General features: G+C 42.4%; 1 protein-coding gene across 2 annotated transcripts in view; it reads left to right on the top strand.

Annotated features, from left to right (window-relative positions):
- The first annotated feature begins 2864 nt into the window (after positions 1 to 2864).
- LOC140948520 (cadherin-like and PC-esterase domain-containing protein 1) overlaps positions 2865 to 22282 on the top strand; it is a 58392-nt gene continuing 38974 nt past the window's right edge. For both annotated transcript variants that reach the window (XM_073397768.1, XM_073397767.1), the window contains exons 1-3: positions 2865 to 3505; positions 5604 to 5858; positions 7261 to 7345. In XM_073397768.1, the coding sequence (XP_073253869.1) occupies positions 3161 to 3505; positions 5604 to 5858; positions 7261 to 7345 (685 nt within the window). In that variant the 5' untranslated portion in view covers positions 2865 to 3160. The remainder of the gene's footprint in view (positions 3506 to 5603; positions 5859 to 7260; positions 7346 to 22282) is intronic.

The raw sequence follows: 22282 nt of genomic DNA, 5'->3' as shown, positions 1-22282 counted from the left end.
GTAACAAGGGTAACAATTGGTACCAAGGGGTAACATGGGTAGCAAGGGGTAAGAAGGGTAACAAGGGTAACAAGGGTAACAAGGGGTTATAAGGGTAACAAAGGTAACAAGGGTAACAAGGGGTAACAAGAGGTAATAAGCGTAACAAAGCAACAGGGTACGGGTGAGTATAAAACATGGACTGCGGACTGCGGACTACGGACCGCGGACTGGGTATAAAATACCGACTTGGGTGTAAAACACAGACTAGGTTTGAAACGCGGACTGCGGACTGCGGACTGGGTATAAAATACGAACAACGGACTACTTTGGTAAAACCGGTGCTAACTGGTTCTAGGTAAGGAAAAATAAGATCAAAAGATCGCTAAATAGCAAGACACGTGAGTTAAAGTTGTAAATACTCCTAATAAATTCTTGGTGGAGGTGTGCCTCCCGGTTCTCTGAATCGTGAGCCGGATCAAAATTCTATTTTCATTACCAATTTTTTAGACCTTGTCTCGGTCTCTAACAATCATGAAAAGGTTCAGGATGAGGTGGGGTACTCTTTTATATAAGGGAAGGGTAGGGTTTGGGGGCCTTTTTGGTCTGAAAACACTTTGCCCATTGTGGTCTGGAATTGGGTATGGTTTTCGAGGGAACTACGGGAGCAAACATGAATGGACGTATTTATCGTTTCAATTCCAAATGAATAAGAACGAAATAGAAATGTACGAATTCGAAATGCGTTTGGATAATTTTTTTGTTCCCGCTCTAACTTGGTAATGGTGACATAATTTCTGCCTAATTAGACCTAACCTGTTCCAGGCTCCGAGATAGTTGGGTCCGCTGAGACAGCGAGAATACGAAAATAAAACGGGCGAAAACTGGGGAGTCTCCCCAACTATCTGAGAGCCTGGAACAGGCTAAATTAGGCCAGGTCCGAGAATGGGTATGGATTTTAGAGATCTGGTCTGAAAACGGGTGTGGAAAATGACATTTTTTGGTCTGCGTAAGGTCAGGATTCGGAGAACCGGGCACCACACCCCCAACAAGAATTCCCAGTAGTACCCCCTCCGGGGATCAGGAGCAAGGTGTAAGTCATGTCATCATAAATAACGTTGGATAACTCATTTCGGTTATTATTCAAGTATGTGAGTAATCCCTCCCCCCTAAATAATGCTTTTGTGTATCACGGAATGCCCTACATTGACCTTCTCGTCTGAGTTCTTCATTCAGTCCTCATAGGGAATTGTGACATCCGATAAGAAATTTACTGATCTGACTAACACCAATACTATTTCATTTAATTCGGTGCTTCTTATTGGTTTAAACTACAAATTGAAATCTCTTCTAACTCCTTCTTTTTATAAAATTCAGAGTTTAATTTCGGTTGCCTTGAGTACCGGCATAACCTTCCTTCTCCGTGGGAAGAATAGACTACGTGAACAGCCAAGGGAATGTTAAAGCTGGGACCACTGTTTTTGCTAGTCCGCTTTCTATTTCTCTCAGTTTTACCATTCTAAAGCTTTTTTTATATACATAGTCCTTAGTCCGCGTTTTATACCTAGTCCGTGTTTTATACTCAGTCCGGAGTCCTCATTTTATACCTAGTGCGTATTTTATACCCAGTCCGCAGTCCGTGGTCCGCAGTCCGCAGTCCATGTTTTATACCGACCGAATAGGGTACCAGGGTAACAAGGTAACTGGGTATCAGGGTAACAGGGTAACAGGGTAACAAGGGTAACAGGGTAACAAGGTAACGGGGTATCATGGTAACAGGGTAACAAGGATAACGAAGGTAACAGGGTAACGAGGTAACAGGGTAACAAGGTAAGAGGGTAACGAGGTAACAGGGTAACAGAGTAACAGGGTAACAAGGGAACAGTTTATCAAGGTAACAGGGTATTTATTTATTTATTTATTATTTATTTATTTTATTTATTTATAGATTCGTACAATGTACAGGGAAGAGAACAATAGGACACGTAGTCCCCTACTTGGTTCACCCTCCTAAACAGAGTAACAGAGTAACAAGGTCCAAGGTAACAGGGTAACAGAGTAACAAGGTAACAGGGTAGTGGTAACAAGGTAACAGGGTAACAGGGTAACATTTTAACATGTTAACACTGTAACGGGGTAACAGGGTAACAGGAAAACAGGGTAACGGGGTAAGACGGTAACAGCATAACAAGGGAACAGGGTAACAAAGATACAGGGTAACAAGGTAAGAGGGTAACAACTTAACAGGGTAACAAGGTAACAGGGTGACAGAGTATCAAAGTAACAGGGTAACAAGGTAACAGGGTAACAGAGTAACAAGGCAACAGGGTAGCAGGGTATCAGCGTAACAAGGTAACAGGGTAACAGGGTAACAGGATAACAAGGTAACAGAGTAACAGGGTAACAGAGTATCAAGGTAACGGGAACAGGGTAACAAGATGACAGGGTAACAGGGTATCAGCGTAACACGGTAACGCGGTAACAAGGTAACAGGGTAACAAGGTAACAGGGTAACAGGGTAACAAAGATACAGGCTAACAAGGTAAGAGGGTAACAAGTTAACAGGGAAACAAGGTAACAGGGTAACGTGGTAACAGAGTATCAAGGTAACAGGGTAACAGGGTAACAAGGTAACAGGGTAACGCGGTAACAAGGTGAGAGGGGAACAGAGTAACAAGGTAACAAGGTGATATGGTAACAAAGTAATAACAGTAAGTTACAACACGTAGTAATAAGAGTGAGGTCTAAAAAGGTGGGAACTGAGTAAGTAATCAACAATGAGACAACGGATTCTAGTGAAAAAGGTAACGTCGGTACAATATGTCCCCATATATGAAGTACCTACTGATTTCTCCGACGGTTTCTCCAGGTTTTGAAGATTAGGAGATGAGTGGTCAGCGAGATCTTTGATAATGGATACAAACATCGAAATATAGCTCCAGAAACCTCAAAACTGAAGCAGCTGTCTCTGGGTGACAACAGAAATCTCGAGATTCCAGAAAACGTTGCCGGCCTCAAGAGAAGGCAAAGGTCTGATGAAAATGACTGCGTCCCAGTTCGTGTGAAGTGATCATCTTTCGACGAATGGGGGTTTTTAGCTGGAAAAAGTATGGACGTTGTGTAAGAGATGGCGACTCAACTGCTAAAACTCAAGGATTATATGAACAAAGGTTAACGAATAATGAGATTACTGCAGATTTGCTCGAGAAAACAAGTCTTGTTGTTTTTGGCGGTAATCACATTACTGTCCATATTTTGGACTTACTGGATAGCAAGTCGACTACTACAGGGTGATACTACAATTCCAAAGGAAGGCTACGACTCCTTAAGAAACAAGATACGATACTCTGATGAAGACGTTATTTTCCAAGTACAAGGCCGTATTTCTAAAAATGAGGTGTCTGCAGCAACCGAAAGGGAGATTTCTCTCCGGCCTAATAATTCGCCTAATTTTGTTACAAGAAGGTCAAATATAGCTCTTGAGATTTTTCATGAAGATGGAAAATTGCTTCAAAGGCTACGAGAGGTAAATGCTGTTTTTGTATACAAAGATTTAAAATTAAATATGCCTAGTAAAACTATTTGTATACTCTCGTTTCATGATACACGTGCGTTGGAGATCGCCAGGATGGTAGAAAAATTAATGAATTTTTTATAAAACCACTACTGCGTCATTACGATATGCCATTCATTTTAAGTGTTAAGTGCTGTTCAAGATTTACTCGAAATTGCTCACTAACAGCCTGGTCGAGAATTTCACTCTGGTGTATTTAATGATGCCTCCGCTTCTTGTGGAGTGTCCTTACTTTCTTTTTCTTAGTGAAGAGCATCCTAAGAATAAAAGAAAATTAGAAGTTTAAGAGAAAACGAACTTTGTGACATGTTTCAAGATTTGTGCAAATAAAGTCTTGAAAAATTTGAGTGTTTAAAATTATATTGTGATTGGTAAGATAATATGTCGTGTTTTTTAAAGTTTGTCAATTTGAAGTAAAAAATTGTAATCAAAGTTTGATGAGATTGTTAATTATAGATCACTGTCTTTTCTTCCTGAGAAAAAAATCATCTTTCAGTGGAATGTAACTTTTTAAATTAAATTAACAGTCTTTTTATCCCTGGTTTGTTTCATGTTATTTTAAACATAAACCTTTTTAATGCTTTTTTGTTTTCAAAATACACGTAGAGCTCTATGAATGGGAAATTCATGGTAAGGCAAAATGTTTTTTATTCATACACGCTTAATTCTGTCAATTATTTTTTGTCAAAAAAAATTTCAAACCATTAATTCGTCTTGTCCTTTGCTTTTAACTTTAATGTGATGTCAATTTGAGAGATGCAAAAGTAAGGTTAATTTATCAAACATTTATAATATTTTTAACCAGTTATTCTTGGATAACACATTTTCCTGTTTTGTGAACATTCATATAATTTATCATGAATTTTTTGAAATAGATAAATAAGGATTAAATCAAATTTTTTTGATTTTATGACAGTTGGTCAGGGTTTTTGAGCATGCAGTATATAAACTTTTTTTAAAATCGTGTACATGAACATGTACTCAATACTCATCTTGTGACCACTCTCGTTAAGTGATCAGCTTTAGTTACAGCCAGTAGTACATGTAACTACAATCACGTGTGCCAAGTTTTTTTTACTAAAAGCTCTTGTAACTGACTGCCCTCAACCCTTTAAGCCCCAATATCCACATACAAATTCTCCAAACTGATCCCCATAGATTTTCTTAAGAATTACTTGAGAGAATTTGATAAAAGATCATGGCATTTTCCCTTTGGTGATCATTTTATTAATTCTCATATCTTTATCTCTTGACAATGTATGGATATTATTAGGAGAAAATTGTTTTTGGTCACTATTGGCACTTAAAGGGTTAATAAGTTTATAAGGTGGTTAGCATGCAAGGGCCCATTCTCTTAAACAACCAGTTCTACATGTATAGTTGCGACCAATAGCTTGCTGGTCCTCTAATATGTAAGGGCGTTGATTGTCTCGTATCTTTGAGTATCTTGCAGGGGAGACAACTGAAGGGCAAATTTCTTAGGGTGTGAAATGTGGCTCCCTTTGGAGACACTTTTTTTTATTTTTAATTAATTGTATTTTTTTGCAATGACACTGTACATACAGGCCCCAGGGGGGGTACCCAACAAATGTTTATACCGGAAGGCTCCGCCCCAAGGTCCAACCCCTTACCCTTTTATACACCATTTTCCACGAAAAAGGTTATCCTTTCATGTACCTTCTTTTGACAAATGGCACCCCTTTCACATACCTTAATTGTTTAGAACCTTGCACCCCTTTTAACTGCTGTAAATGCACTTTCTTTCAAATAGGATTTAGTCACAAAAATAGAATGTTTTCTCAACCTTACAAAGCCGTAAAATTCATCTGCTAGCCCTTTTGGGCCCTTTCACAGACCCAAATGACAGATTTCCCTCCCCTTTTATCTACCTCAACTAGTGAAATCCCTACCCTTTCACATACCTAAAGCCTGAAAAAGATACCCCTTTTGGGCAGAACCTACCTGTACAGGCCATCATAGGGAGTACCGTGCACTCCCCCCTACTTCGATACAGACTTATTAAAATTAATGCAACTTCATTTTTCATCAGCTTGAAAAGAAGTACCAGACCAGTCCAGAGATCTTTCTTGCCAATTTATTTAACTTTTCTCAAGAGAAGTACGTCAAAACTTTGACGGATGCATTAAATGTACTTGGATACAAAGTTGTGTTTTTGAAAGACAGTACAGAGATACAGTCCCTACCAAGCGGCTTGGGCAGCCTATGGTGTGTTAGAAGACACACAAGAAAAAGTAATACATCACATTGTTTTCCAAAGGATTATGTTGACCTTCAGGAATTTAAGGTCAGTACTGCATTCTCATTGAATTTCGTGGGTATTAAATTTTGCGATTGTGGGAAACATTGTGAAATTCAATACTTGCAATATCTAGTACTTACGAGGATTAAAATCGTGAAATTTAATACCAGACATATTCTTATCCATAAAATAACAAAATTCAAACTGTTGCATAATTAGTTATTCCATCATTTCTCCGTTTCAAGATTAGGAGTTTTTTTTGTTTTTTTGTCCATCAGCCTTCCACTGCAGCACTCTCACAGTCCAAACTTTAAAGTCTATTTGTAACTATATTTGCTCTTACCTATTTTAGACTGTTGAAAGCCTTATGCTTTGTTATCTTTAGCTTGTTTTGTTTGTAATTGTCTCTTTTTGCTGTTAAACATTGAAATTATTAATTCTGTTACTGTTCTGAGGTCAAAGTTACCTTTATATATTAAAGAATAGAAAAATCTTGAAATTTCATAAACTTCCAAAACTACCTTTCCCTAAAAATCATGAAAATTAAATACTCAAGAAATAATTTGGCTCACGATTTTAAGCAAAACATAAAACTCACAAAATTAAGTGAGAATAAGATAGATTTATTGGGATTTATTTTGTTTGATTTTCCAACTGTTCGCAGTGCAACTAATCCATACACTGTTGACCTGTAATAAATTGTTCTCTACCCCTGTGAAAGATAAGAGACCACACCAGGGTTTTCATTAAGAATTCTATATAGTAGCAGGAGAAAGGTGTAATGTTACAAGAGAATATTTTGAAAGAGGCTCCACGTCTGAATATAATATAGTCGTAGGCTATCAAACATTTGCTGGAGAATTATTTCTGATGCCTAATGAACTCCCTGCCACACATATCCCCTTTGGATCTATTAGAAAGGTTGAAGGACACTGTCAATTAAAGGCTAAAGACTATTGGACATAACTGCCCAACTATGCACTGATCATCAAACTCTCATCATTGGACCTTAATATGACTCTTATTATTTGGGTCCAACAACAACAGCATTAAAAGTATCCCTTAAAAAATTAATTAGCAGTCTTTAAAGCTCTAGATCACATTTCTTTAATTTTGGTCTCACTCCATTTTTTGACTGTATGCAAATTTTGCTGGAGTTGAATTTTTATGTCCTCTATCCAAGTTCAAAATGAAAAAAAATTGTTGTCATGTGTTCATGTCCTCCATACTGCCTTGTGCCAGCAGATATCTTATCAGACTCGTGCAGCAGGTGTCAAGGAAATGTACTAGTAATTGCACATGCAATGCTGTTGACAAAGATGAGATGCTGTTTTTTTCGCCTACTTGCCTACAAAGACAATTAGTTTTTTTAAATTCTCACTGTTGTTTGTCCTTGCTATCGATTTTATAAGCTTTCTTCAACTTTGTTTATGTTATCTAAATTTAGGTGTCCCCTATACCAGGCATTGAAAAGCATCTTCTTAGAAATGATGGCTTCTGTTACTTGATGTCCGCATCCAGGCAAATATCAGGTAGACAATTTATTTTACCTTGACTATCAAGAGTTTCAATAACATTTTCCATAAACAGATTCAGATTGTGGAATTGCCCCCTTTCTCTCCAGGGTCTAGGGGCTTGCTGCCCAGAACATATTGAAATGGGTTATTCCAGAAAAAATTCACACCACTTAACTGAAGGAAGGACATTTTGACCTTCTGTCCTTATTTCCTAAACTACTCATGGTCAAGACCTTCCTCCCATCCAGATTTCCATAAAATGTTTAGATACCATGATAATATTTTAATTACCCATCAATCTTAAGGACTCTTAGTGGTATTTAGATAATCTTTTTATAAAATTACACTCAAGAATTTTAATGTTTGGAAAAGCCACAGTCCTGGATTCCACTGTTTCCAAAATCCAAAATCCATAATTCCAATGTCTGGGACAGCCAAAATGGAGAATTCCAATGTTCTGAAAACAAAAATCTTCAATTCCAGTGTTTGCATTGGAAAAAGCCAAAATCCAGAATTCCAATGTTTAAAGAAAGCCACAATCCTGAATTCCAATATTTGGAAAAGCCAAAACAGGAACTGAATTCCAGTGTATGGAAGGAAAAAATCCAGTACTCCAAATGTTTGGAAGAGTCAAAATACTGAAATTGAATGTTAAGAAAATAGAAAAATCCTGAATTCCAATGTTTTATAAAGTCAAAATCCTGAATTCGGTTATTTGCAAAAAGCCTAAATTCCAGAATTCCAATGTTTGGAAAACCCAAAACGCAGAACTCCAATGTTTGGAAAAGCCACAACTGTGAATTCCAATGTTTGAAAAAGCAAAAATGCTGAATTCTTTTGTTCACAAAAAGCCACAGTCCTAAATCCTAATCTATGAAAAAAGCGAAACATCCTGAATTCCAGTGTTTGGAAAAGCAAAAATTTAGAACTCCAATGTTTCCAGAAAGACTAAATCCAGAATTATCATGTTTGAAAAAGTCCAATGTTTGGAAAAAGCAAAAATCCTAAATACCAATGTTTGAAAAAGCCAAAATCCTGACTTCCAATAATTTATTGCAAAACGCAACTGTTGTCACAAATTTAAATTGAATTGAATTGAAATGTTGCTCCTGATATCAATGTTGTCCCTGTTTCCCCTGTTGTCCCTGATGTTGTCCTTGTTGTCCTAGTTGTCACTGTTGTTGTTACTGTTGTCCCTGTTGTCCTTGTTGTTCCTCCCTATTGTCCCTGCTGTCCTTGTTGACCTTGTTGTCCTTGTTGTCCCCTTTGTCCCTGATGTTGTCCTTGTTAACCGTGTTGTCGTTGTTGTTCCTATTGTCCCTGTTGTCCATGTTGTCCTTGTCGTCCCTGTTGTCCATGTTGTCCCTGTTCTCCCTATGTTGTCCTTGTCCCCTTTGTCCCTGATGTTGTCCTTGTTAACCCTGTTGTCGTTGTTGTTCCTATTGTCCCTGTTGTCCATGTTGTCCTTGTTGACCCTGTTGTCCATGTTGACCCTGTTTTCTTCCTATGTAATGTTGTCCCTGTTTCCCCTGTTGTCCCTGATGTTGTCCTTGTTAACTTTGTTGTCCTTGTTGTTCCTGTTGTCCATGTTGTCTCTATTGTCTCTGTTGTCCCTATGCTGTCCTTGTTGTCCCTGTTGTCCCTGATGTTGTCGTTGTTAACCCTGTTGCCCTTACTGTAACTGTTGCCATTGTTGTCCTTGTTGTCCCTGTTGTCCTTATTGTCTTTATTGTTCTTCTTGTCCCTGCTGTCCACGTTGTCATTGTTGTTCTTGTAGTCCCTGATGTTGTCCTTGTTGTCCATATTATTCTTGTTGTCCTTGTTCTCCATGTGGTCCCTGTTGCTCCTGATCTTGTCCTTGCTGTCCTTGTTGTCCCTGTTGTCTAGGTTCCTCTGTTGTCCCTGATGTTGTCCTTGTTCTCTTTGTTGTCACTGTTGTCCTTGTTGTCACTTTTGTCACTGTTCTCACTATTGTCGCTGTTGTCACTGTTGCTGTTGTCAATCTTGTCAATATTGGCGCCGTTGTCGCTGTAGTCACTGTTCTTGCAGTTGTCGGTGTTGTCATTGTTGTCACTGTTGTCACCCTTGTTACCGTTGTCATCGTTGTCACCGTTGTCACCGTTGTCACAGTTGTCACTGTTGTCACTGTTGTCACTGTTGTCACCGTTGTCACTTTTGTCACCATTGTCACTGTTGTCACCGTTGTCACAGTTGTCAGTGTTGTCACTGTTGTCATTGTTGTCACTGTTTTAAACATTGTCACTGTTGTCACCGTTGTCACCATTGTCACTTTTGTCACCGTTTTCACTGTTGTCACCGTTATCACCGTTTTCACTGTTGTCATTGTGGTCACGGTTGTCATGGTTGTCACCGCTGTCACCGTTGTCACCGCTGTCACCGTTGTCACCGCTGTCACCGTTGTCAATGTTGTCACCATTGTCACTTTTGTCACCGTTTTCACTGTTGTCACTGTTGTCACCGTTATCACCATTTTCACCGTTGTCATTGTGGTCACGGTTGTCATGGTTGTCACGTTTGTCACGCTTGTCACTTTTGTCACCGTTGTCACTGTTGTCATTGTTGTCACCGTTGTCACTGATGTCACTGTTTTCACCGTTGTCACAGTTGTCACTTTTGTCACCGTTGTCACTGTTGTCACTGTTGTCACCGTTTTCACTGTTGTCACCGTGGTCACAGTTGTCATGGTTGTCACAGTTGTCACTGTTATCACTGTTATCACCGTTGTCACTTTTGTCACTCTTGTCACCGTTGTCACTGTTGTCACCCTTGTCATTGTTGTCACCGTTGTCACCCTTTTCACCGTTGTCACGTTTGTCACGGTTGTCACTGTTGTGACCGTTGTCACTGTTGTCACTGTTTTCACCGATATAACTGTTGTCACTTGTCACCGTTGTCACCCTTTTCACCGTTGTCACGTTTGTCACGGTTGTCACTGCTGTGACCGTTGTCACTGTTGTCACTGTTGTCACCGTTGTCACTGTTGTCACTGTTTTCACCGATATTACTGTTGTCACTTGTCACTGTTGTCACCGTTGTCAGTGTTGTAACTGTTGTCACCGTTGTCACTGTTTTCACCGATATTACTGTTGTCACTTGTCACTGTTGTCACAGTTGTAACTGTTGTCACTGTTGTCACCGTTGTCACCGTTGTCACTGTTGTCACAGTTGTCACTGATGTCACCGTTGTCACTGTTCTCACCGATGTCACTGTTGTCACTGTTGTCATCGTTGTCACTGTTATCACCATTGTCACCGTTGTCACCGTTGTCACTATTGTCACTGTTGTTACTGTTGTCACCGTTGTCACCATTGTCACTGTTCTCACAGTTGTCACTGTTGTCATTGTTGTCACGGTCCTCACTGTTGTCACTGTTGTCCCTGTTGTCACCGTTGTCACTTTTTTCACCGTTGTCACCGTTGTCACTGTTGTCACCGTTGTCACTGTTGTCACCATTGTCACTATTGTCATCGTTGTCACCGTTGTCACCGTAGTCACGGTTGTCATGGTTGTCACAGTTGTCAGTGTTGTGACTGTTGTCACTTTTGTCACTGTTGTCCTTGTTGTCACCGTTGTCACTGTTGTCACTGTTTTCACCAATGTCACTGTTGTCACTGTCGTTACAGTTGTCACTGGTGTCACAGTTGTCACTTTTCTCCCTGTTGTCACTGTTGTCACCATTGTCACCGTTGTCACTGTTGTCACAGTTGTCACTGTTCTTACCGTTGTCACTGTTGTCACTGTTGTCACCGTTATCACTGTTGTCACCGTTGTCACCGTTGTCACTGTTGTCACTGTTGTCACCGTTGTCACTGTTGTCACTGTTGTCACTGTTGTCACCATTGTCACCATTGTCACCATTGTCACCGTTGTCACCGAAGTCACGGTTGCCATGGTTGTCACAGTTGTCACTGTTGTCACTGTTGTCAGCATTGTCACTGTTGTCCTTGTTGTCACCATTGTGACTGTTGTCACCGTTGTCACTGTTGTCACATTTGTCACTTTTTTCACTTTTTTCACTGTTGTCACCGTTGTCACCGTTGGTACGGTTGTCACAGTTGTCACTGTTGTCACTGTTGTCCTTGTTGTCACTGTTGTCATCATTGTCACTGTTGTCATCATTGTCACTGTTGTCACCGCTGTCACAGTTGTCACCGTTGTCACCATTGTCACTGTTGTCACCGTTGTCACTCTTGTCACCGTTCTCACTGTTGTCACTGTTGTCACTATTGTTATCGTTGTCACTGTTGTCACCATGGTCACCGTTGTCACTCTTGTCACTCTTGTCACCGTTGTCAATGTTGTCACTGTTGGCACAGTTGTCACTGTTGTCACTACTGTCACTGTTGTCACCGTTTTCACCATAGTCACAGTTGTCACTGGTGTCACTGTTCTCGCCGTTGTCACTGTTGTCACAGTTGCCACTGTTGTCACTGTTGTCACCGTTGTCACCGTTGTCACTGTGCTCACAGTTGTCACTGTTGTCACTGTTCTCACCGTTGTCACTGCTGTCCCTGTTGTCACCGTTGTCACTTTTATCACCATTGTCACTGTTGTCACCGTTGTCACCGTTGTCACTGTTGCAGTGTTGTCACCATTGTCACCTTTGTCACCGTATTCACCGTAGTCTCGGTTGTCATGGTTGTCACAGTTGTCAGTGTTGTCACTGTTGTCACTTTTGTCACTGTTGTTCTTGTTGTCACCGTTGTCACTGTGGTCACTGATTTCACCAATGTCACTGTTGTCACTGTTGTTACAGTTGTCACTGTTGTCACAGTTGTCACTGTTCTCACTGTTGTCACCATTGTCACCGTTGTCACTGTTGTCACTGTTGTCACAGTTATCACTGTTCTTACCATTGTCACTGTTGTCACCGTTATCACTGTTGTCACCGTTGTCACCGTTGTCACCGTTGTCACTGTTGCAGTGTTGTCACCATTGTCACCTTTGTCACCGTATTCACCGTAGTCTCGGTTGTCATGGTTGTCACAGTTGTCAGTGTTGTCACTGTTGTCACTTTTGTCACTGTTGTTCTTGTTGTCACCGTTGTCACTGTGGTCACTGATTTCACCAATGTCACTGTTGTCACTGTTGTTACAGTTGTCACTGTTGTCACAGTTGTCACTGTTCTCACTGTTGTCACCATTGTCACCGTTGTCACTGTTGTCACTGTTGTCACAGTTATCACTGTTCTTACCATTGTCACTGTTGTCACCGTTATCACTGTTGTCACCGTTGTCACCGTTGTCACTGTTGTCACCGATGTCACTGTTATCACTGTTTTCACCGATATCACTGTTGTAACTTGTCACTGTTGTCACAGTTGTCACTGTTGTCACCATTGTCACCGTTGTCACCGTTGTCACTGTTGTCACTGTCGTCACTGTTGTCACCGTTTTCACCGTTGTGACCGTTGTCACCATTGTGACCGTTGTCACAGTTGTCACTGTTGTCACTGTTGTCATTGTTTGTCACTGTTGTCATTGTTGTCAATGTTTTCACCATTGTCACTGTTGTCACCGTTCTCACAGTTGTCACCGTTGTCACTGTTGTCACTTTTGTCTCTGTTGTCACTGTTGTCATTGTTGTCACTGTTGTCATCATTGTCACTGTTGTCACCGTTGTCACTGTTGTCACAGTTGTCACTGTTGTCACCTTTTTCACTGTTGTCACCGTTCGTACAGTTGGCACAGTTGTCACTGTTGTCACTGTTGTCATTGTTGTCACTGTTGTCATCATTGTCACTTTTGTCACCGTTGTCACAGTTGTCACCGCTGTCACCGTTGTCACTGTTGTCACTTTTGTCACCGTTGTCCCTCTTGTCACCGTTCTCACTGTTGTCACTGTTGTCACTATGGTCACCATTGTCATTGTTGTCACCTTCGTCACCGTTGTCACCGTTGTCACTGTTGTCACAGTTGTCACTGTTGTTACCGTTGTCACTGTTGTCACTGTTGTCAATGTTATCACTGTTGTCACCGTTGTCACCGTTGTCACTGTTGTCACTGTTGTCACCGTTGTCACTGTTGTCACTGTTGTCACTGTTGTCACTGTTGTCACCATTGTCACCATTGTCACCATTGTCACCGTTGTCACCGAAGTCACGGTTGCCATGGTTGTCACAGTTGTCACTGTTGTCACTGTTGTCAGCATTGTCACTGTTGTCCTTGTTGTCACCGTTGTGACTGTTGTCACCGTTGTCACTGTTGTCACATTTGTCACTTTTTTCACTTTTTTCAGTGTTGTCACCGTTGTCACCGTTGGTACAGTTGTCACAGTTGTCACTGTTGTCACTGTTGTCATTGTTGTCACTGTTGTCATCATTGTCACTGTTGTCATCATTGTCACTGTTGTCACCGCTGTCACAGTTGTCACCGTTGTCACCATTGTCACTGTTGTCACCGTTGTCACTCTTGTCACCGTTCTCACTGTTGTCACTGTTGTCACTATTGGTATCGTTGTCACTGTTGTCACCATGGTCACCGTTGTCACTGTTGTCACTCTTGTCACCGTTGTCAATGTTGTCACTGTTGGCACAGTTGTCACTGTTGTCACTACTGTCACTGTTGTCACCGTTTTCACCATAGTCACAGTTGTCACTGGTGTCACTGTTGTCACTGTTCTCGCCGTTGTCACTGTTGTCACAGTTGCCACTGTTGTCACTGTTGTCACCGTTGTCACCGTTGTCACCGTTGTCACTGTGCTCACAGTTGTCACTGTTGTCACTGTTCTCACCGTTGTCACTGTTGTCCCTGTTGTCACCGTTGTCACTTTTATCACCATTGTCACTGTTGTCACTGTTGTCACCGTTGTCACCGTTGTCACTGTTGCAGTGTTGTCACCATTGTCACCTTTGTCACCGTATTCACCGTAGTCTCGGTTGTCATGGTTGTCACAGTTGTCAGTGTTGTCAGTGTTGTCACTTTTGTCACTGTTATTCTTGTTGTCACCGTTGTCACTGTGGTCACTGATTTCACCAATGTCACTGTTGTCACTGTTGTTACAGTTGTCACTGTTGTCACAGTTGTCACTGTTCTCACTGTTGTCACCATTGTCACCGTTGTCACTGTTGTCACAGTTATCACTGTTCTTACCATTGTCACTGTTGTCACCGTTATCACTGTTGTCACCGTTGTCACTGTTGTCACTGTTGTCACTGTTGTCACCGATGTCACTGTTATCACTGTTTTCACCGATATCACTGTTGTAACTTGTCACTGTTGTCACAGTTGTCACTGTTGTCACCATTGTCACCGTTGTCACCGTTGTCACCGTTGTCACTGTTGTCACTGTTGTCACTGTCGTCACTGTTGTCACCGTTTTCACCGTTGTGACCGTTGTCACCATTGTGACCGTTGTCACAGTTGTCACCGTAGTCACGGTTTTCATGGTTGTCACTGTTGTCACCCTTGTCACTGTTGTCCTTGTTGTCACCGTTGTCCCTTTTGTCACTGTTCTCACTAATGTCACTGTTGTCACAGTTGTTACAAATGTCACTCTTTTCACAGTTGTCACTGTTCTCACTGTTGTCAGTGTTGTCACCATTCTCACCGTAGTAACTGTTGTCACAGTTGTCACTGGTGTAACCGTTGTCACTGTTCTTACCGTTGTCACTATTGTCACTGTTGTCACCGTTGTCACTGTTGTCACCGTTGTCACCGTTGTCACTGTTTTCACTGTTGTAACTGGTGTCACTGTTGTCACTGTTTTCACCGATATCACTGTTGTTACTTGTCACTGTTGTCACAGTTGTCACTGTTGTCACTGTTGTCACAGTTGTCACTGTTCTCACCGTTATCACCGTTGTCACTGTTGTCACTGTTGTCACAGTTGTCACTGTTGTCACCGTTGTCACTGTTGTCACTATTGTCACTGTTTTCACCATTGCTCCTGTTGTCACTGTTTTCACAGTTTTCAATAATGTCACTGTTGTCTCCGTTGTGGCCGTTGTCACCGTTGTGACCGTTGTCACAGTTGTCACTGTTGTCATTGTTTTCACTGTTGTCATTGTTGTCACTGTTGTCACTATTGTCACTGTTGTCACAGTTGTCACCGTTGTCACCGCTTTCACCGTTGTCACTGTTGTCACTGTTGTCACCGTTGTCACTGTTGTCACTGTTCTCAGTGTTGTCACCGTTGACACTGTTGTCACTGTTGTTACTTTTGTCACCGTTGTCACTGTTGTCCTTGTTGTCACCGTTGTCACCGTTGTCACTGTTGTCACTGTTGTCACTGTTGTCACCGTTGTCACCGTTGTCACTGTTGTCACAGTTGTCACTGTTGTCACCGTTGTCACTGTTCTTACCGTTGTCACTGTTGACACTGTTTTCACCGATATCACTTTTGTGACTTGTCACTGTTGTCACAGTTGTCACTGTTGTTACAGTTGTCACTGTTTTCATCGTTGTCAACGTTGTCACCGTTGTCACTGTTGTCACTGTTGTCACAGTTGTCACTGTTGTCACCGTTATCACTGTTGTCGCTGTTGTCACAGTTGTCACTTTTGTCGCTGTTTTCACCATTGTCACAGTTGTCACCATTTTCACCAGTGTCATCGTTGTCACTGTTGTCACCGTTTTCACTGTTGTCACCGTTGTCACCGTTTTCACCTTTTTCACCGTTGTCACCGTTTTCACCATTGTCACCGTTGTCACCGTTCTTACTGTTGTCACCGCTGTCATTGTTGTCACTTCTGTCACCATTATCATTTTTTTCACCGTTGTCACCGCTGTCACCGTTGTCACTGTTGTCACTGTTGTCACCGTTGTCACCATTGTTAGTGTTGTCACCGTTGTCACTGTTGTCACTGTTGTCCTTGGTTTCCCTCTTGTCACCGTTGTCACCAATGTCACTGTTGTCACTGTTGTTACAGTTGTCACTGTTGTCACAGTTGTCACTGTTCTAACTGTTCTCACTGTTGTCACCATTGTCACCGTTGTCACTGTTGTCACAGTTCTCACTGTTGTCACTGTTGTCACCGTTTTCACCGTTGTCACTGTTGTCACCATTGTCACAGTTGTCACCGTTGTCACAGCTCTCACTGTTTTTATCGTTGTCACAGTTGTCACTGTTGTCACCGTTGTCACCGTTGTCACTGTTGGCACCGTTGTCACTGTTGTCACCGTTGTCACTGTTGTCACTTTTTTCACTGTTGTCACCCTTGTCACCGTTGGTACGGTTGTCACAGTTGTCACTGTTGTCACTGTTGTCATCACTGTCACTGTTGTCACCATTGTCACGGTTGTCACCGTTGTCACCGCTGTTACCGTTGTCACTGTTGTCACCTCTGTCACTGTTCTCACTGTTCTCACTGTTGTCACCGTTGTCGCTGTTGTCACCATGGTTACCGTTGTCACTGTTGTCACTGTTCTCACCATTGTCAATGTGGTCACTTTTGTCACCGTTGTCCCTGTTGTCACTGTTCCCACCGATGTCACTGTTGTCATTGTTGTCAGTGTGGTCACAGTTGTCACTGTTGTCACAATTGTCACTGTTGTCACTGCTGTCACTGTTGTCACCGTTGTCACCATAGTCACAGTTTTCACCGGTGTCACCGTTGTCACTGTTCTCCCCATTGTCACTGTTGTCACAGTTGTCACTATTGTCACTCTTGTCACCGTTGTCACCGTTGTCAACGTTGTCACCGTTTTCACTGTTGTCATCATTCTCACTGTTGTCACTGTTGTCACTGTTGTCACAATTCTCACTGTTGTTACTGTTGTCACTGTTGTCACCTTTCTCACTGTTGTCACTGTTGTCACCAATGTCACTATTTTTACAGTTGTCACTGTTGTCACAGTTGTCACTGTTGTCACTGTTCTCACTGTTGTCACTATTGTCACCATTGTCACTGTTGTCACTGTTGTTACCTTTGTCAACTTTTTCACCGTTGTCACTGTTGTCACAGTTGTCACTGTTGTCACTGCTGTCACTGTTGTCACCGTTGTCACCATAGTCACAGTTTTCACTGGTGTCACCGTTGTCACTGTTCTCCTCATTGTCACTGTTGTCACAGTTGTCACTGATGTCACTCTTGTCACCGTTGTCACCGTTGTCAACGTTGTCACCGTTGTCACTGTTGTCACCATTCTCACTGTTGTCACTGTTGTTACTGTTGTCACCTTTGTCACTGTTGTGACCGTTGTCAACGTTGTCACCGTTGTCACTGTTCTTACAATTCTCACTGTTGTTACTGTTGTCACTGTTGTCACCAATGTCACTGTTGTTACAGTTGTTACTGTTGTCACAGTTGTCACTGTTGTCACTGTTCTCACTGTTGTCACTATTGTCACCGTTCTCACTGTTTTCACTGTTGTTACCTTTGTCAACTTTTTCACCGTTGTCACTGTTGTCACAGTTGTCACTGTTGTCACTATTGTCACCGTTGTCACTGTTTTGACAGTTGTCACTGTTGTGACCGTTGTCACTTTTCTCACCGCTTTCACTGTTGTCACTGTTGTCATTGTTGTCACAGTTGTCACTGTTGTCACTGTTCTCACTGTTGTAACCGTTGTCAATGTTGTAACTGTTGTCACCGTTGTCCCTGTTGTCACTGTTGCCACCGATATCACTGTTTTCACTGTTGTCAGTGTGGTCACAGTTGTCACTGTTGTCACTGCTGTCACTGTTGTCACCGTTGTCACCATAGTCACAGTTTTCACTGGTGTCACTGTTGTCACTGTTCTCCCTGTTGTCACTGTTGTCACAGTTGTCACTGTTGTCACTGTTGTTACTCTTGTCACCGTTGTCAACGTTGTCACCGTTGTCACTGTTGTCACCATTCTGACTGTTGTCACTTTTGTCATTGTTGTCACCTTTGTCACAGTTGTCACTGTTGTCACCGTTGTCACTGTTCTTACTGTTGTCACTGTTGTCACCGTTGTTTTTGTTGTCACTGGTCAGCGTTCTCACCGTTGTCACTGTTGTCACAGTTTTCACCGATATCACTTATATAACTTGTCACTGTTGTCACAGTTGTCACTGTTGTTACAGTTGTCACTGTTTTCATCGTTGTCAACGTTGTCACCGTTGTCACTGTTGTCACTGTTGTCACTGTTGTCACAGTTGTCACTTTTGTCGCTGTTTTCACCGTTGTCGCTGTTTTCACCATTTTCACCAGTGTCACCGTTGTCTCTTTTGTCACTGTTTCACTGTTGTCACCATTGTCACTGTTGTCACTGTTGTCACAGTTTTCACCGTTGTCACTGTTGTCACCGTTTTCACCGTTGTCACCCTTTATACCGTTGTCTCTGTTGTCACCGTTCTCACTGTTGAAACCGCTGTCATTGTTGTCACTTCTGTCACCATTGTCATTTTTTTCACCGTTTTCACCGTTGTCACCGTTGTCAGTATTGTCACCGTTGTCACTGTTGTCACTGTTGTTACTGTTGTCACTGTTGTCCTTGGTTTCCCTCTTGTTACCGTTGTCACCAATGTCACTGTTGTCCCTGTTGTTACAGTTGTCTCTGTTGTCACAGTTGTCACTGTTCTCACTGTTCTCACTGTTGTCACCATTGTCACCCTTGTCACTGTTGTCACTGTTGTCACCGTTTTCACCGTTGTCACCTTTGTCACAGTTTTCACCGTTGTCACCGCTGTCACCGTTTTTATCGTTGTCACCGTTGTCACTGTTGTCACCGTTGTCACCGTTGTCACTGTTGTCACAGTTGTCACTGTTGTCACTTTTTTCACTGTTGTCACCCTTGTCACCTTCGGTACGGTTGTCACAGTTGTCACTGTTGTCTTTGTTGTGACTGTTGTCATCACTGTCACTGTTGTCACCATTGTCACCGTTGTCACCGTTGTCACCACTGTTACCGTTGTCACTGTTGTCACCTTTGTCACGGTTCTCACTGTTGTCACTGTTGTCACCGTTGTCGCTGTTGTCACCATGGTTACCGTTGTCACTGTTGTCACTTTTCTCACCGTTGTCAATGTGGTCACTTTTGTCACTGTTGTCCCTGTTGTCACTGTTGCAACCGATGTCACTGTTGTCATTGTTGTCAGTGTGTCACAGTTGTCACTGTTGTCACAGTTGTCACTGTTGTCACTGCTGTCACTGTTGTCACCGTTGTCACCATAGTCACAGTTTTCACTGGTGTCACCGTTGTCACTGTTCTCCTCATTGTCACTGTTGTCACAGTTGTCACTGTTGTCACTCTTGTCACCGTTGTCACCCTTGTCAACGTTGTCACCTTTGTCACTGTTGTCACCATTCTCACTGTTGTCACTGTTGTCACTGTTGTCACCTTTGTCACTGTTGTGACCGTTGTCAACGTTGTCACCGTTGTCACTGTTGTCACAATTCTCACTGTTGTTACTGTTTTCACTGTTGTCACCTTTGTCACTGTGGTCACTCTTTTCACCAATGTCACTGTTGTTACAGTTGTCACTGTTGTCACAGTTGTCACTCTTGTCACTGTTTTCACTGTTGTCACTATTGTCACCGTTGTCACTGTTGTCACTGTTGTCACCGTTGTCACTGTTTTCACAGTTGTCACTGTTGTCACCTTTGTCACTGTTCTCACCGTTTTCACTGTTGTCACTGTTGTCATTGTTGTCACAGTTGTCACTGTTGTCACTGTTCTCACTGTTGTCACCGTTGTCAATGTTGTAACTGTTGTCACCGTTGTCCCTGTTGTCACTGTTGCTACCGATATCACTGTTTTCACTGTTCTCAGTGTTGTCACAGTTGTCACTGTTGTCACTGCTGTCACTGTTGTCACCGTTGTCACCATAGTCAGAGTTTTCACTGGTGTCACCGTTGTCACTGTTGTCACAGTTGTCACTGTTGTTACTCTTGTCACCGTTGTCACCGTTGTCAACGTTGTCACGGTTGTCACTGTTGTCACCATTCTGACTGTTGTCACTTTTGTCACTGTTGTCACCTTTGTCACTGTTGTCACTGTTGTCACTGTTGTCACCGTTGTCAACGTTGTCACCGTTGTCACTGTTGTCACAATTCTCACTGTTGTCACTAATGTCACTGTTGTCACCAATGTCACTGTTGTTACAGTTGTCACTGTTGTCACAGTTGTCACTGTTTTCACTGTTCTCACTGTTTTCACTATTGTCACCGTTGTCACTAATGTCACTGTTGTTACCTTTGTCAACTTTTTCACCGTTGTCACTGTTGTCACAGTTGTCACTGTTGTCACCGTTGTCACTGTTCTCACCGTTTTCACTGTTGTCACCGTTGACACTGTTGTCACTGTTGTTACTTTTGTCACCGTTGTCACTGTTGTCCTTGTTGTCACCGTTGTCACTGTTGTCACCATTGTCACTGTTGTCACCGTTGTCACTGTTGTCACCGTTGTCACCGTTGTCACTGTTGTCACAGTTGTCACTGTTGTCACCGTTTTCACTGTTTTTACCGTTGTCACTGTTGTCACCGTTGTTTTTGTTGTCACTGGTCAGCGTTCTCACCGTTGTCACTGTTGTCACTGTTGTCACCGATGTCACTGTTGTTACTGTTTTCACCGATGTCACTTTTGTAACTTGTCACTGTTGTCACAGTTGTCACTGTTGTTACAGTTGTCACTGTTTACATCGTTGTCAACGTTGTCACCGTTGTCACTGTTGTCACCGTTGTCACTGTTGTCACCGTTGTCACTGTTGTCACTGTTGTCACAGTTTTCACCGTTGTCACTGTTGTCACCGTTTTCACCGTTTTCACCGTTGTCACCGTTCTCACTGTTGTCACCGCTGTCACCATTGTCATTTTTTTTTACCGTTGTCACCGCTGTCACTGTTGTCACCGTTGTCAGTGTTGTCACTGTTGTCACTGTTGTCACTGTTGTCCTTGGTTTCCCTCTTGTCACCGTTGTCACCAATCTCACTGTTGTCACTGTTGTTACAGTTGTCACTGTTGTCACTGTTCTCACTGTTCTCACTGTTGTCACCATTGTCACCGTTGTCACTGTTGTCACAGTTCTCACTGTTGTCACTGTTGTCACCGTTTTCACCGTTGTCACTGTTGTCACCGTTGTCACAGTTGTCACCGTTGTCAGCGCTGTCACCGTTTGTATCGTTGTCAACGTTGTCACTGTTGTCACCGTTGTCACCGTTGTCACTGTTGTCACCGTTATCACTGTTGTCACAGTTGTCACTGTTGTCACTTTTTTCACTGTTGTCACCCTTGTCACCGTTGGTACGGTTGTCACAGTTGTCAGTGTTGTCACTGTTGTCATCACTTTCACTGTTGTCACCATTGTCACGGTTGTCACCGCTGTTACCGTTGTCACTGTTGGCACCTTTGTCACTGTTCTCACTGTTCTCACTGTTGTCACTGTTGTCACCGTTGTCGCTGTTGTCACCATGGTTACCGTTGTCACTGTTGTCATTGTTCTCACTGTTGTCAATGTGGTCACTTTTGTCACCGTTGTCCCTGTTGTCACTGTTGCCACCGATGTCACTGTTGTCATTGTTGTCAGTGTGGTCACAGTTGTCACTGTTGTCACAGTTGTCACTGTTGTCACTGCTGTCACTGTTGTCACCATTGTCACCATAGTCACAGTTTTCACTGGTGTCACCGTTGTCACTGTTCTCCTCATTGTCACTGTTGTCACAGTTGTCACTCTTGTCACTCTTGTCACTTTTGTCACCGTTGTCAACGTTGTCACCTTTGTCACTGTTGTCACCATTCTCACTGTTGTCACTGTTGTCACTGTTGTCACCTTTGTCACTGTTGTGACCGTTGTCAACGTTGTCACCGTTGTCACTGTTGTCACAATTCTCACTGTTGTTACTGTTTTCACTGTTGTCACCTTTGTCACTGTTGTCACTGTTGTCACCAATGTCACTGTAGTTACAGTTGTCACTGTTGTCACTGTTGTCACTATTGTCACCGTTGTCACTGTTTTGACAGTTGTCACTGTTGTGACCGTTGTCACTGTTCTCACCGTTTTCACTGTTGTCACTGTTGTCATTGTTGT

This window comes from Porites lutea, chromosome 9 (assembly GCF_958299795.1).
Source record: "Porites lutea chromosome 9, jaPorLute2.1, whole genome shotgun sequence".
NCBI classification, from domain to species: Eukaryota; Metazoa; Cnidaria; class Anthozoa; order Scleractinia; family Poritidae; genus Porites; species Porites lutea.
The sequence above is the reverse complement of the archived record's forward strand: the minus strand, read 5'-3'. Positions and strand labels throughout refer to the sequence as shown.